Raw genomic sequence first — 17,262 nt, forward strand, 5'->3', positions numbered from 1 at the left:
TCACAGCTGTTAAATTTTACTCTAGTTTTTGTGAAGCCTTTATAAAGAGTAATTGAAACTTTCTCTCACAAGAGATCACTTTCTTCAGCTCTAATTCTATCAGAATTCAAAAGGAAAAAGGACAGAAAACTTCTTAGAAATAGGTAGTGCGCTCACTATTTATTTCTATGCTATTCCCAGGGTACTGTAAACAAACAACAAAAAACATTAAAAACAGTCAAACTTCCTACTATCTGCTATAACTATTCTGTGTTTGCCTGTTTTCTCACTTCTAACCATTTATGGTAAGTGTCTTTATACATTACTTTTTTCAACAACAAAACACACAGAAAAAAAATGAATTCAACATCTGTTCCTTGGTTACTGATCACCTCCCCTTGTCAGATGTGGGAATATTTTGCCCAAAACCTAAACATGTTCCTCCACATTAGGTAACAGTATTTGTTATTCTGAAGCCAGCGCTAAATTGTAGAAAATCAAATTGGCCTCAGACTGCAAAATGTTGCTGAATAGACCTCCTCAGTCTTAGTTTAATTATTCAAATTTGAATTACTTTGTCTGTATTACTTCTAGCAACCAAGTTCTTCAGATTTCAAACAAGCTCCCTGAAGTACAGTTAGCACAATCAAAGTTACTCATTAGTAATATGTTTCCTTTGAAAAAAGTTCTTTCACTAGCTTTTCTATAGCTAGTTAACAAGCTCTGCTATTCCCAGCTTTTTACAAGTGAATGGATGCCATCCAAACTAAACAGAGCACATCCTTTTTCCCACTCATTCAGCATTTTGAAAATCTTCCAGTTTGTGTTTACGCAGCTTACAAACAAATAGTGATCACTGCAAACGAGCCATTCAGAGCAATTACTAAGAGTCAGTTTGTCCTGGGTGGCAAGAAAGAGAGGAGGGGGCCATCCCAATCACAGACTTTACCTTACCTTTGTCATAGTCGTGTCATCCTTCCTGGGAGTGAAATTTTCAAAAAAACGAAGACTGTAGAAGCCGACGACAGAGGATACCATAAGATAGCTGTGAGAATCAAGGAAAAAAGAACCTCCAAGGAATGCAAGTTTCACTCAAGTTCTCAGCAGTCTCAAAAAAGTCTTAAGAACCAAAGAAAAAAAAAACAAAAACACTTCGAGTGCTTCAGAAGGGCTGACCTACCTCTTTCTTCTTTCCAGGCAAGTGTCTTAGTAAATTACCAGTGTCCCAGAAAAATAGACAGAATAGTTGTTAACAGACAGAATTCTTAAAGAAAGGATACAAAATCAAAATGATTTCAAGTGCTGCTCCCACAAAACCAAAGGTGGATAGGGAGGCATTTCCTATTCCTGGTCCCTATGAGGAAAAAAATATTTTGCATCATTGAATAAGATACATACAACTGTTCATAAAGCTAACTTCTACCAGGACTAAAAAAAAAACTAACATCTTGCATGAAATACAGCCTTTTCTCAGTTCAATATTTAAGGGGCCTTCTGATATTCTAATCTGCAAATCTCTCATCCTATCTCATTGCATCAGCAAGCTTTTGAGCTTTAGTGAAATGCATTATTACTATGACAGAAGGTAAAATGATTTACATTTCATGCACATTGGAAAATAAACAAGAAGTCTCAAGAGAAGACACTTGTTGTTTGCAATACCACAGGCACCACAGCTATACACCACAGAAAGCAATACGAAGTTAATAAAACCCCCCTTGTGACTAAAGACACCACTACTCAACCTGCTGTTCTTAACTTTCTTGAAGTATTTTTACCACAAAGGAGGAAGAAGTGTCATGTTTTATAAGAGGAAACCAAACACAAGACAGGCTCTTCACAGGGCTTTTTAACATAGTTTCTTGAATTGAACAATTCTAGACTGTATAAAGGAGTTCTGAGTAAAATGCAAACTCCAGATTACTTAATCGCTGTGTCTTCATAAAGGCTCCGGACTAGTTTTGTAAAGTACTTGCTCTAAAATTACATGCAATAAATGTTCACACATGCACAAGACCAAAACCTAGAAGGCTGAGGCTCATTAGTTTCAATGTCATTAAAGCAGTTCTCCCTTACACTTCTGTAAGGGCACTAAAGCATTACTACATTTATTAAAAATCATAAGACAAGTTTACTTTACCCCTGATCCCTTTGGCATTGCAGTCTCATCAACCAGCAGGTAAAGAATGTTGAGAGCAACTAAGAGGACTGAGATGGACTAAAAAGAAACAGAAACAGTCTTGTTATTTAAAAGTATTCCATGTTTTTAAGATGTACAAATGTACCCTCACCAGATTTCATGTTAAGTTCTTTTAAAACAGTCAAGAAAAAAAAATAAGTTTGTTGCTTAAAGATGCATTACTCAAGAATTTTAAAACTATTCCCCCAAATGACTGGTGAATTCTTCACACTTTTTGTTGTGGGGAAAAGAAAAAAGAGCAAAAATTATTACCGTCTCAATCAGTAGCAATATCATAACAGCTGGATAGACTAAATTCCTTTCCCAAGCAGAAGCTTTCTTCCGACGTTCTGTTCAAAGAAGAAAAACTAAGTTTACTAAAAAACATTCCAATATCTAAAAGCTCTTGTTATAACTATAGGCAACAAAAGTAATCTTATCTTGAACTGACACCAACCAGCTCATAACAGTACACACCCTGAAGAGCTGTACAAAAACATCAAGCATATTCAGCAAAAGGCTGGGGAGACCATATAGAAGCAGATTTTTATTTCTTGCTTAGAAGCATATTTCACAATAACACTTTTTTTCCGTGACATACAGCAGTACTGCAAAGTTTAAAACATATTGAATTTTAGAATATGCTGTTTACATGGATATTTTAGTATGACCTAAAGGGACAGAAGGGAATTACAAATATTTTAAAAGTATCTTCCTGTTCCTTCACCATAAGGCAAGGCAGGCAAGGCTAGACTCACTGGACATCCTCAGCATCCTTTCTTATGGTCTTAGTTTTGCACATAACTCACAAATAAATGCAAAATCCTGCAAGCCTTTGAACATAAGCATATCATCATATATGAAAGGATGATGCTATTGAGTTCCATGCAAAGAAAAGGACTGGAATTTCTCAAAAAATATGTTAAAAATATGATCCAAATCAGACTCCCTACTTAGATGTGTTTGTTAGAGAGGTGCAATGATTCGATGTGACATATTTGTAGAAACCATGACAATTTGAAAGGACTGCAGATACACAAATTTGGTTAAGAACAAAATGGAGTCAATCAAGTGACCGCTACAAGCTAAACGCAGTTCCTTAACGACATTTATTAAACTGTAATCCACATGAAAGAGTAGAAAAACGTTTATTACCTAGATTCGTTTTCCTGCTTTTCACTTTTTCTAGCTCCCGTTCCAGCTCTACTGTCTGGTATTCCACCATGGAAGACACACCTTTTAAAATAGAAAACAGTATTTTCTGTCGGATGAGACTAATCGGTACTGTAAGACAAACTGTGACAATTCAGACTTAGGCATTAACACTTGTGGCTTTAAACTGCAGGTGGTTTTTGAGACTCTTTGCCTACTTTTCACAAAACAGAGGCTTAATCAAGAACCCTCTAATTCTGTCTAACCAGAGGAGTTCAACACATTGGAGGTTTCACAGCATGACCTTCTGTGGTCCCTGCCTGAACTGTTGACCAGCTACACCGGCTGAACTGTCACACAAGTCTAAAAGCCAGTTATAATGTGGCAGCATGACAAAACATGTCTCAAATGTCTCATTCTTGGTATATGAATCGTACAGAGATACAAGACATGAAGAATCTCTAGATGCCCATCAAGGAATCACAGAATCATTTAGTTGGAAAAGATCTTTGAGATCATTGAGTCCAATTGTGCCCGTCCACTACTAAACTATATCCCTGAGCACCTTGTCTACCTGTCTTTTAAATACCTCCAAGGATGGTGAATCAACGACTTTCCTGGGCATCCAGACATTACTTCTTACCAACTTAAAGACAAAGCTAGTACGAAATAATACCTTCATACTAAGTAAGCTGGTAGCTAGACCTTCAGTTTCAACTTTTTCCTCCCCTTCCCAATCATTTTTATTCAAACTCAGGTTCCATACTGCCGACTTGGCTGTTGACGTATCTTCTGCTCTTATCAGTTTGCCTGATTTGCTCAGTCTCATTGTGTCACAGAGCTCCCTCCAACATCCACAATCAGATCTTCCTCACAACCACTCATGAGACAACGTTCTTTCACTTTCCTTTTACACTTTACAGCAGTTGCGTGTCACTGTTGTGCAACTCCTCAAACTCTCTCCTCTACATCAGCTAAAAACTGACAACCATAATATTAATTCCTTTCTCCCTTGCTAATTTTCTGCCTAAAAGTTGCTCAGCAACTCTTCCTCCTTTACCTACACACACTCTAGGGAAACCAGCCAATATTTAATCTCCATGTTCTTCTCTTCAACCTCCCATTCTCTTCCAACCACCAATCCTTTCCAGTGCAATCACACTGTAGAGGAACTGGAATCAAGAGAAACCACAAACGCTGCACAGTATTCAGGCAATGATACAGCTCTGAAATGCCAACTAGAGATACGCTATTTCAGTTCTGATCTCATTATTTCTACTTTAGCTTTCACTCTTCACAATCACAATTCGGAAATAATTTTCCCAGGCTAAGTTATAAACACTCCACTCATTTTTTGTGAATAATCTCACCTAAAATAAGTTAAGAGGATTCATTTCCCTGTCTGTGGCAGGCTGATCTCACTCTGGGAAAACATTCAGTGGCAGTCACAGATCAAGGTCTTAACAAACACCAAGTCCTCTCTGTTGTGTTCCTTCCTGATATAAATCAAGACCCTCCGTCAGCTGGCCATTCCCTACCTTTGGCCTCACCTTTGATTGCAGGGTAACCTGGAATAGTATCATGTTCCAAACAAATTTCTTAGATTACGTTTAAAAAAAACTAACAAACAACTATGAGATTAATAGTTCTGCCCAGGCTTTTATCTCATCTTGATCATTTGCCTACAAAAACTAAATAGCACTTAGCTTGCTCGCATAATAACACTACTTTACAGTCCAGTCTCTTTATTTCCTTATTTTTTGTTGTCTCTAATCCATTCAGCAACGTCACTACAAGATAAGAAGGTAAATTTCTCATCCCCTCCAGTTCACACATTGTCCATATTCCAGCACAGCAAGGTCCTACTTGAAAATCAAGATATACCAAAGTATTTCTTGTATTTGTTTTAAACTTTCACTCTTTTTATTTCAGAGTATTAATACTGATCTAATGCAGTTAAATTATCAGCGAGCATCCAACTGTTTAAAAAATTAAGTTTTGAAGGTTCAATTATGTACTCTATTCACACATATCTTTGCTTAAAACACAATCTCTGTGCTATGCCTAAACATTTACCTTTGATATCAGTGACATAACGTGTATGTGGTAATATTTACAGTGGCTTCAAATACATGAATATTTCAAATCCCAAGACCAACCAATAAGACCTACAAATGCTGACTTGTAAAAAAATTCTATTCACTTGAAGTACCTGCAATATGAATGTCAGTTTAATTTCCTAGTGTTTAAATAAGTAATCATAACATGGGTTTTTTTAGAAAAAGTTTTCTTTAAAAAAAAACCCAATTATCATTATAAAAATAAGCTCTTGTGCTGACGCAATCGCTCCAAAAAAATCTGAAACATCTGTTTAATGGAATGACAAATTACTATGAGTTAAGAAAAAGGACAGATATACAACTCAGTGGAAAAAGTCTCAAAAACATTAATGGAAGTAGTTGAACAAGTACGAAAACTCAAGTTGGCAGCTAACATTTTCTTCTTCTCCATCTCTGAAGAGGGTCTCTGAAGAAAAGCTTTATTCCAGATATAAGTTGTTCTTCCCCAGTATAAGAATACAGAGCTGAAAACACTGATATTCGTAGGAGTCTTTCCAACAAAGTCAGCATGATCCTGTAGGTCCCTAAGAGACACTTCAGTAGAAATTCTGAATCATATTTACGTGCTGTTGTAGTTCCTCCTTAAAAATAGTAGCAAACAACAGGTTGCTATACAAAAGGATATTTTATGAGAGGGGAAGGCAAAGTTTCACATCAGTCAAAAGAGTATTTGACAAGGATGCAGCTAAATTCTTAAAAGCTCCATAACATTAGCTTTATTTCAAACGTGCACAAAGTTCAATGTCAGCACTGTCTAGCCAATAAATCAAATTGGTAGACGAGACTTGTTTGGACTAGCAATGAAAAGTTAGAAGGGATTCTCCAAGAAAGCCACAAAGCAGCTCATTTAAGGTCAATTTAACGGTATTATTCTGTTTTTCTTCCAGCCCCGACATAAGATTTCAGTACCTCAAAGGAAATTGTAAGAGTATCTATTTGCATTCCCCCTAGGTGATTGGCAGTTCAACACCAATTAGTTCAAAATTACACTGTTACTAGCGTGCAATAAAAACAACACCTTTCATCTTTCTTACATAGGTAAGGATACCTTCAGAGCCAATAACTTTGATCAAGTAAGTATTTTTGATCCTACCCCACCCATCTCTTTGGATTCAGGAAAACTAATAGCTGAAGGCAACTTTTTGCTTTTAATATAAAAAAGTCCCAGCTTTATTCTTCGACTGTAGGAGTGATGTGGGTACTGAAATATAATACACTGGAAACAAACATTTTCCCAAAGCCCAGTATCTCTTCAATAGATAAAAATACTAGGGTAGGTAACACGATCAAACTTTCCCTTCCCTCCTCCTCCAATTTTCAGTTTCACACTGCAGACATCTGAGAAGGAAGAAAATTAGTTTTCACAATGAAGATACACAGTTTCACAGTTAGATTTATTTTCAAATATGAAGAGCTTTACAGAATACTCTGTCAATTGCATCACCACCACAACAGTCACATCTGTATGAATCAAGAAGGGCACCAGCTCATAGTGCTAAATTTTTTTTGTTGTCTGGAAACAGAGGCTTTACCCAACCTATTCAATAGGAAGAGCAATTCATGCTACACCCTTCCTATGTCCAGGAATTGGGTGAGGAAACATTAATCAGGACATGGCAAAGCAGTGATAGGAGTGTGATAGCAATTATTCTACCAAGAAAATATCAGTATTGACAATCATCAAGTATTGCTACAGCCTGTGCTTTAGTCCTCTTCAGTTTTAATGAAAATTCAACTCTTTGGTTATACATATAAATGCAGTGTATATTTCAGAACAATTTACTGCAAAACTGTCCAGCAGGGTTACTTAAACACATATATTTCCACTACCACAACTGTGGAACAGTTGCAACAGCCATGGCACGGGAAGCGTGTAGCCCAATACATCTGCTCTGATGCAGCAACAAAAATACTTGCACAGCCTGTGTTTTAAGTCACAGATTACGGCTTTTAACATCACAGCACTGCATCTACTGATGTAATTAGCACTATACCTCCACCTGTACAGATTTTTTAAAAATTCAATTAATATGAGATAAGCATGAGTCTTTATAGCTTGATAAAAATGATATCTTATTTTTCTGGCATAATTTGTATGTATTAAAGACTTCTGGCAGAGAAGATGAAGCTTTTTGTAACTGCAACACAAATGAAAATCATACTTAAAATTATTTAAATAATTACTCACAAAAATCTTGCAGAACATCTTCTTGTGCATAAAACTTATCGCCCCCACCTACACGCTACATCAAAGTTTAGATTTTTACTGACTTTCCAGCACAACTCCATTAGTTTTCTCTGTACATCAAACCATGGGTTTTCCAGCATTCCTTCAGATAGTGGTGTCAATACCATTCCCCCAGCATGAGAAACAAGAATTCAATTACCTCTGCTGTCAAAGGAGATTTAAACCCTATGTCTTTCACCTCTCAAGAGCAGGCCGGTGAGAGTTCTGTGGAACGTGGGTAGACTGGACTTCCACTTTACATTGAACACCAACCAATTTGCTCAAAGATAATCCAGTCTTACAGCTAGTGGTTAGGCGAGCGACCCTCACACATCCTAGATCCAGATCCAACTAGTAGATACCTACAAACAGCCCCGGTTCACAGCCCCGGTTCACCTCACAAGCAATATTACTAAGCTGCAATATAAACAACTGTTGCAAAGACTTCTACACAGAAAAACAGCAGACAATCATCACCTAAATAACCACATTCTCCACCTGAACACTGGAAATCACTCTGCACTGCTTCTAATATATAGATACTGAATTGCTACCAGGTTATTTTTCTGTATTGCTTTCCTTGTACATAAGCAAAATCACCATGACAACATAAAATATTCAGTAACAAATATTTTACAGTTGCTGGCTAACACCAAACACAGAACAATCCTAATTACCCCATCACAGCTTCAAAGACGTTGACTGCATGCACCTTTTTGCATGTCTATATGTGTATGCATACATACACATGTTGCTATAAAAACCTATGCTTCCAAACCAGTGAAGGTGAACATCACTTTTAAACTGAAACCATGGCTGATTTTAGCACAGGAAGTCATTAATCCTCCAGAAATTTTAAGTGCTGTAATACAGACGACCACCATGTTATCAAAGGTACCTTCCCTGACTGCACCCCTTAGAAAAGAGACTGAGGCTTGTAAGAAGAAAAGATTGAGATGTGTGGCAGAAGAATTAAGTGTAAGAGAGAAAGACAAGAAGTGAAGAAAATTAAGGCTAAAATAAGTCATAGGACATGACAATGCATATTTCATTACATGACTATTCTTTGGTTTTCCAACCTGAAGCAACTGTATAAATTGTGGAGGGATGGCTCATCCACACAGTTAAAAGCAATCCAGAAGATACTTTGCATAACACTATTTCCAGGTTTATGGAACTGATATACTTCCTGTAACTGGTGCCTGCCATGCTACAATACTCTTACTTTTAGAAGCTGAGGCTTCATAGTGTATTTGAAATACATTAAAACAGGAACACCTTATCAAGAAGTGCAAAATTGTAATACAAAATTGTAATCCAAGAAGTCTAAAATATTTGTAAAATTATTCATTTAAATTGTTCATTAATAGAATTGTTGAAATTATTAAATTCAACAAATAGCTCCTAGTATATAAAGGACTGCTCTGGTATTTAATGAATTATTACCGAAGATTCAAAACAATAATAAACTGAAACAAAAAAAAGTCCTTCAAATAAAAAAAAAGCCCTCATGATACAGTAATTTTAACCTCTTGCTACTCTGAGTTCATTGTGCTTCACACAAGGCTAAAATATAGTCATTTACCAATACAAACTATTTTGCAGTAAGCACAGGGGGTCTGGTCAACCACTCAGTTTGCTTCCTCAGTCTCAGAATATTCACATACTAGAGCTGATGACCACATTAAAAAGCATAAGAAAGCAAGCCATGAGCCAATCCTGAACAACACGGCAAGCAATGAAATCTAAGCCCGTAGTGCTTGTTACAGACCAAGATGCTGAAATTTTCTATTTTGAAAAGAGGCTATGTAACAGTGAGATCAATATTCCTGATCAGAACCACTCTCCTCTAAATACTGTATTTGAAGCAGTATCAGAACAAGCATACCATTGAGCCTCCTCTGAATTGCTTCTTCCTCCAAAGTGATGATATACATCTGCTCATCTAAGTCTTCAAGGATCTGTATTTGGAAACAGAAACATGAACAGAGTATCAGCATCACTTGGTTGTTTTGACCACACTAATCTCATTGTGTTTGTTTTGTTCTAGTACCCTGTATTTTCAATATGTTGTCTGCAACTTTACAATACTGATAGAAATAAGAACTCCAAGAAAAATTGCTCCATTCTGTTTCAAATCTACTCCTTTACTGTAAGCGAACTTTCTCTTACATTTTCATTTCAGGTTAAAGCTCTTGCATTCAGTTTCAGTCTAAGGAGATTTAGGAACAGTGGAAGGCACAACACACCTGACCTATATTGAGATCATTTCTAGGGAAAAAATTAATAACCTACCAACCTTCACACTCAATCTGATCTAAGCAAAAAAACCTGCAGATTCAGAAAAGTATATTACAAACTGGTGTTTTTTTCACACAATCTAATATTTCATTTATAAATGGCTATTGGAAGCTAAATCCAAATAAATGAGGTCTGTCTGCTGTACTATCAGGTGCTTTGAGTTTAAAGCTTACAGACAGCAACACACTATTATTTTCTTTGTATTGTCAGGTCTCAATTGACTAATGAAAAGGAATCCAAGACCTGAGTGCACCCAAATTTAAGCAAATACAAACTAAAAAACGCAACAGCAAAGTCACCAGAGCACTTGCACGATAAAAGCCTCTCCCTTCCTCACTGCATTCAATATAAGAACACTAAAGTATTTAAGTTCCTATAGATGCCAATTTCCTACATTATTAACACTCTAGCAGTTAGACTAAAAAAAAAAAATCAGAGCAAGTACATACTACTTAAAAAAAAAAAAACCCACAAATATTTTCTGTGGAAGTAAACAAGCTTTCATAGTATATGAAAAATTTTAAACTAAGTACATGAATATTCAATATAAACTCTTGACGAACTGAATAAATAATTACACAGTAGTGCAAGCATCCCGAAAGAAAGTACCCCAACGCCATTCTACCTTCTGACAGACAGCAGATGAGGACAGATTTGTGCAACACTTACTGTTGGCTTCACCAGCAACTGACCCATTACTGTAAACATCCGCGAAAGTCCCACTGGCGTGCATACTGCAGAGGAAGAAAGATTACGCAAAACGGTGATTTGTGAGTCAAAGATCAATTTTAATTTGGATATTCAATGTGTAATTCTGTTCCCCATATAACCAAGTATGGTTCTGCAGAGAACCGCAAGAGCTTCAAGCTCCAATACAAGCTTTGCAACACATTGCTATCATATGAATTTTGAACAAGACAAGCATCTCACCCCTCCAAGAGCATAACTGACTTTTTTGTCAACAAGGAACACCATATAATCAGATACCTTAAACTTGCTCAAGTAATTATTTATTCAAAGCACATGGCACGAGAAGCAATGTCTACACTAGTAAACCCAGCAGTGCCAAGACACATTCCTGGGCATTAAGACTTAATTGCCTACACCAGTAAATTGCTAGAACTCTCTCTGGCATGATTTTCCCTGGGCCAGTTAGCACTTGCCCAAACAATTCCCAGGTAGAGTTCTAGTGTTCATGCAGTCCAGAAACCATTATCGTGAGGCAATACATCCGCAGCCACCTTCTGCAAACTGCAGCATCACGGATGAAACAAGACTAGTTGTCACAGCACTGAAGAACAGCTCAAGCACATTTATTCTATTAGCACCAATGTAGCAGTAAGGTCAACAGATTATGGAGATGCTTTGCCCTGAAAGTTATACTGCAACTTCAGCTGATAGCAGGCTGAGCTACCAGATTACTACAAGGGCAACAAAGCTAGCGAAGGGTCTGGAGCACAACCCTTACGAGGAGTGGCTGAGGGAACTGGGGTTGTTTAGCCTGGAGAAAAGGAGGCTGAGGGCAGACCTTACTGCTCTCTATAGCTCCCTGAAAGGGGGTTGTAGTGAGGTATGTGTTGGTCTCTTCTCCCAAGTGACAGACGACAGGATGAGAGAAAACGGCTTCAAGTTGTGCCAAGATATTAGGAAATACTACTTCACCAAAAAGGTTGTCAAGGACTGGAATGGGCTGCCCAGGAAAGTGATTACACTGTCCTTGTAGGTACTTAAAAGATGTGTAGATGTGGGACCAACCATTTAGGGACACCATTTAGAGGTGGTCCTGACAGTGCTGTTTGTGGTTGGACTCAATGATCTTAAAGGTCTTTTCCAACCTAAATGATTCTGTCATTTCATAGGAAAGTAGCTCGAAATAACAAAGTGGACCTTATTGATCATAGCCTGTGATAGTTTCCAGGTATGGTTCATACGCTTACACTGAGAGAAAGACTAGAAGTGTGATAACAGAACATTAGCAAAAATCAACAGTTTGGCAAGAACAGCCTTCAAGTATTAGTGCAGGAGATAGAAGGAATTTGTAAAAGCATGGATGGGGATATACTTTTATAGTTTCCATTATAATAAAACAGTGTTGTAAAAATAAAAAAGGAGAAGCACACAAGATTTTATAGTGAGGATTACATTTATTTTTATTAACTAGTGTTTCACAATGACTAGTATGTATTACAGCAAAAATGTAAGAATATTCAAAAAAGGCTAACTTGAGCTAGTTTTCCATTACTACAGAGGAAGCCTGTAGGAAAATGAGAAAAGAAAAAGGAAGCAACTCTTCATATCATAACTGCAATAAGCCTTACACATACACTGCTTCAACAATTAAACCAGCTGAAGGTCTAACGAAGCTTTACAGTACAACCTACTGCTGTGTGCTGCCCTTACAGCTACACAGACATAAGAGTTTGCAGGGCTTCAAGTAACTTCAGTGCTTTGCTTGTATAAATTACAAATAAGTCTTACAAAAATTGGCATTCAGTCCCAATTATTTTGGTGAATGGGTTTACAGTAGTTCCAGAACACATGCTGTGCTTTCAGCTCTGCTAAAACTAACTGCAGAACAGATGTAAGAAGTTTTTAAGGTAACTTCTCCACTAAAACTTTCAGCAACTGTTGTGAATCACACTCTTGAACAGCTAAATGAGACATTCAGAACCACTTTTTTCTCTCCACCCCTCCATTAAAGTGGATTAAGAATCTCCACTTATAGAGAACCCGCAAAGACTCACCAAGGTCACTGTGAGAAACAACCTTCAAGGATAGATCTGCTTAGTTTTAAGGAAATTTCAAGCTAACATTCCCCATCCTTTCTCCACAGTGACAGCCCTATAAATGTCAGTTGTAAACCTATAGAGCCTGGAGAACAGGTGAAACCATGGTCGTCTAGAAAGGGAGATGGTCTGGCCCCCTCTCAGTAATTTTCTAGAAATTACTTGGTGGAGGGGAAAGGGGGAGCTGAAATTACAAGAGGGATTTGGAGCATTTTATCATCTTTTTCATTCTCCTAAACATGGATGACTGAACTCAGCTAGGACCAGCTGATATAAGGTCGGTCTTTTTACTGCATTTGTTTTACATGCAATCATATAAATGACCTCCAGATTGGCCAGCTACTAGTTTTGTGATTATCAAAGCTAATTACACTGTGTTTCAACTTCTGCCTATACATGAACGTTTTCAATTAAAAAAGGAAGGAGGATACTTTACTGAATATAGGACAGAATTCCAAAAGAATTTCCTCTCCAGACTACTGACCTCCTGCAAATGTTTCATTTTAAAAATGTGCTTTTCTTCGCAGAATGGAGTCCCTATTTTTCAAATACCTGCTTTAACATTTAAAAATTGAAATTGGTTTGGGGCAATGTGCGAAGTTCCTCAAAACATTAAAAAGGCAGCATTTGTTCACAAACTTCAAAACTCAAACCTAAGAAATTTACATCTAAATTTAAAACTCGGCATGAAAATAAAAGCACCAAAAAAAGCCCTTTTTTAACTCTCAACTTTCACAACGGAAATCTGTTTCCCTTGATATTTAAAATAAAGAAATAAAATCATTCATCTTTTTGAATAATCAGGAAAATACTCACATAGAAGTAACAAGCATCCCATCAGCGATATACAGGAATATAAATACGGGAGGTAGAATTCCCAGAGGTCTGTAAAGAAAATATTGAACACAACCTTAGCTTATTACAATTAAGCTACTCATGTCACAAACAACTGAATTAACTTCTTCTCTTAAGTGTTCAGTACTGAATAATTGTATTTTCAAGCAACTAAATCCCCGAGTACTTTAGCCTAAAAAGTATCTTCAGCTATTACTTCCATCCCACTCAAGACACTTAAGTTTTTAACATGCATCGTGACCACATGAACATGGAACTTGTCAGCGTGCTAAAAATGGGTATAACAAAAAAGAATGGTATTGACTAAATTAATACAGCTTCCTCATGACCCGCGCCATGCTCGTATAGTATTCACAGAAATATATTTAATTGAAAACATTGATTATCAAAATTAAAATTAAACTACTGTGCGTTTGTTTAGGTTTTTTTAAATTTCATACCATACAAAGACTCCATACTGGCAGCATCATTGTCAATGAGTGCTGAAGCCACCCATACAATTCCAAGGATAAGCAGTGCAAGAAGAATAAGCATTACAAGGGTTTCCAAAATGCGTGCTCTGATGCCCTGTGGGCAGAAGAGGGGAGAGGGAGGGAAGAACACAGCCAAGAACTTTGAATCAGATATTTTCAAACAAAAATAAAAAATAAACAGCAGTTCCTTCTTCCTAATTGCATACTCAAATTTTATCATGTAGACAAAAGCATTACATGTAATGCACATTTAAAAGGCAGTGCATAAAAAAAGGAAGTACTTACAGCTTTATAGTGCCCAGATTCCATTTTTCCCCTTAAAACCACAGAAAAAATGCTTTAAATTGCATGTGCCTTACAGTTCTCATTAATCTCATTATTCCATAAAGTATTCTTTATACCGTATGATTTTGCTCGAGCATTTTTAAAAGATGGATTACTTTTCTAATACTTTCAGCAAAGAAAGTGGATTAGCAAATTTTTATCTACGATTCCAATCAAGGGAATGGAAAGCCAATTATGGCAAATAGCCAAATGGCCCAGCAAGCATTAAACCCGGCGCAGGTACAATGCACCAATTTAGTTAAAATACATTCTTCAGCTGCAATTGCTTCTGCACCATTCCTTGCAGTCTTCAGAGCCCTCAAGCGTGCGGTCTGAGTACTGCTCACTTTCAGCCTGCCTACATACTGCTGCTGCAGCCACTGCATCCATTACCTCCCATGTGTGCATTCTCCACGCCAAAACCCACACGTCTCGCTTGCAACTCACACAAATCACAGGTCTACAAGGTGACATCATAGCATTTGATCTTGTATTTAAAATATTACTACACTCTAATAGTCGAGTGTTAGATTTGCAAATGTAAATATACCAAATGCTACACAAAATCACATTTAATTTCTTTTTAGTGGTGTTTTTAACACTAATTTTACTATTTTCAAGCAACAGAGTTATTGGGACACTTCAGGTTGCTGTTCACATGTAAAGTGAAAGAGAGGAGATTCAGATTAGATATTAGGAAGAAATTTTTTATAGTGAGGGTGGTGAGGCACTGAAACAGTTTCCCCAAAGAAGTTGTGGACGCTCCATCCCTGGAGGTGTTCAAGGCCAGGCTGGACAAGGCTTTGAGGTGTCCCTGCTCATGCCAGGGGGTGAAACTCGATCGGCTTTGAGGTCCATTCCAACCCAAACTATTCTATGATTCTATTATACCAAATCTTTATTTGCCGGTATATATCTCCACAAGCAAACTCAGTCCTTTCTTTCCTACACAAGTTCACCCCAACTTGGGCACAGTTTACTTTATAGTTAAAAGCAGAAAGACTGTTTTACTTCATTGTTTGTCTTTTTAACACTTCTTTACTCACTGCTCCACACAAGAAACTAATCTTCATATGACATTTACCCAGAAAATTACATTCCCTACATAACCAGGGCATCTAGCCATGAACGAGGACCTCAGGCATCCTAACTATGGACACTGATCTCCTCTAACACAACAGTTCCTCTCCACTCCCAGTCCTCTGCCGAACAGCTAAGATAGCAAAAAGAAAAAATGGATAAAAAGATCTTCACAAAATTCCCCTTATGGCTTAAGCGTGTAGATTAAGTCCATAAAAGAATTCAAACAACAAATTTCAAATTAAAGGGAACATGGAGAGGATACGGATTTATTCCGAAAATGTATTTTGTGTGGAATAAAAGTGGGTTTGAGGTTGTTAAAAGTTATTAAAACATTATTTTTGGAACAATTACAGTCTTGGTGCTGAGATTGATATAGAGCCTTCACTTTACAACAGATGAAGTCACAGGGATGCATGCAAAGATATCTGCTTCAAATTTTCAAAAAACCTTGAAGACTCCTTTCCTTTCCTAGGGAGAGAAAAACAAAGCTTCTAGGTTTCTGAAAGCCTTAGCCACAAAGAGGAAACTCCTTACTTCTCTACTATGAGATACATGCACAAATGTCAAGCTCTGTGACTTCAAGTTTCACAGCAACAGATCTTCTGGACAAACCTGAAGAATATTTAATTTTACTTAATGCCTCAAACATCAAATCCTCCTCCCTTAGATGCAGTCACACAGCTGTTACTCACAGTTGACTGTCTCCAGCTCTTGTTTCTCTGTTGTAACAGTTTTTCATATTTACTGCAAGTGTTTTCTGAAGACCAACACAATTAGGACAATTCAAATACCCTCTCTCTCAAAGAAAAACGGGGAGGGAGGAGAAAAACACAGCAAGTATTCTGAGGTTACCACTGCTTTTGGCCAAAAGTACCATTCACGCAAACTCTAGGGAAGAGGGGAGAGAAGCTGGTTTTTGTTTGGCTGGGTTTGTTTTTTTTTTAAATTAAGATGCTTAAGCATATAAGTAAATACTTAGTCTCAATTTGGCACCTATAAAACTGTGTGCTATTCAAACATTAGTGTTCCAGGCACATTAGTTCGTGCTTATATACATTAGTATACCTGTCAAATAGGTGCTATTTGTACGGAATGAAAGGTATGGAATTTCCCTACACACACAGAGAACTTTTCTGGAGAATCACGGCACGGTTGAAGTTAGCAGGGATACTCTGGAGATCATGTGGTCCAAACCCCTGCTCAAGCAGGACCACCCAGAGACAGTTGTCCACAACCATGCCCAGCCAGCTTTTGCGTATCTCCAAGGATGGAGACTCAAAACAATTCTGAAGGTAGTTTTCTTATTCAGGTGAAGAATTTGAAGCTTGAACATCATTAGCAACATCACTAATTTAAGAGCTGGGCAAAAAACTATACTCCCGACTTGGAGAACAAAGAGAAAACAGGTAAATACAAGCAACATTTCACTTCACTTAAATGAAAGCAGAACTATGCAAAGAAACCTTGAAATTCAATGCTGATTTTTTTTTTCCCCAAGCAAAAACCTCTTCACTGACATTTTGGGTTCAGCTTAACATTTCTTCTTTGATTTTTTTTCACTTCTCTCCTACAGCCCCATTATATTACTCAGATTTCTTAAATGAGCCAAATGTCATGGCGTATCTTCATGGCATAGAAGATATTGCCACTTCTATTCAACATAATACTTTCTGCACTATTTGAATCCATTTACTCCTCATGATTTTTTGTCTGAAAAAGAACATTAAGCTTACAGTCTGACATCTTCAAAACCAGCAATAATCCCATCTAAAACTGGAAATTT

At 37.2% G+C, this 17,262-nt stretch overlaps 1 protein-coding gene across 2 annotated transcripts in view; it reads right to left on the minus strand.

The window, feature by feature from the left end:
* Positions 1–17,262, minus strand: part of LMBR1 (limb development membrane protein 1) — a 79,793-nt gene that overhangs the window by 15,508 nt on the left and 47,023 nt on the right. Inside the window, exons 6-14 of one of the 2 annotated variants that reach the window (XM_069859307.1) lie at positions 14,040–14,166; positions 13,561–13,629; positions 10,628–10,692; positions 9,546–9,618; positions 3,314–3,394; positions 2,432–2,508; positions 2,120–2,197; positions 1,260–1,333; positions 934–1,024 (exon numbers count right to left, since the gene is read on the minus strand). In XM_069859307.1, coding sequence (XP_069715408.1) covers positions 934–1,024; positions 1,260–1,333; positions 2,120–2,197; positions 2,432–2,508; positions 3,314–3,394; positions 9,546–9,618; positions 10,628–10,692; positions 13,561–13,629; positions 14,040–14,166 — 735 coding nt within the window. The remainder of the gene's footprint in view (positions 1–933; positions 1,025–1,259; positions 1,334–2,119; positions 2,198–2,431; positions 2,509–3,313; positions 3,395–9,545; positions 9,619–10,627; positions 10,693–13,560; positions 13,630–14,039; positions 14,167–17,262) is intronic. The other variant, XM_069859308.1, reaches the window with a different exon arrangement.

The sequence above is a fragment of the Phaenicophaeus curvirostris genome, chromosome 6 (genome assembly GCF_032191515.1).
Source record: "Phaenicophaeus curvirostris isolate KB17595 chromosome 6, BPBGC_Pcur_1.0, whole genome shotgun sequence".
NCBI classification, from domain to species: Eukaryota; Metazoa; Chordata; class Aves; order Cuculiformes; family Cuculidae; genus Phaenicophaeus; species Phaenicophaeus curvirostris.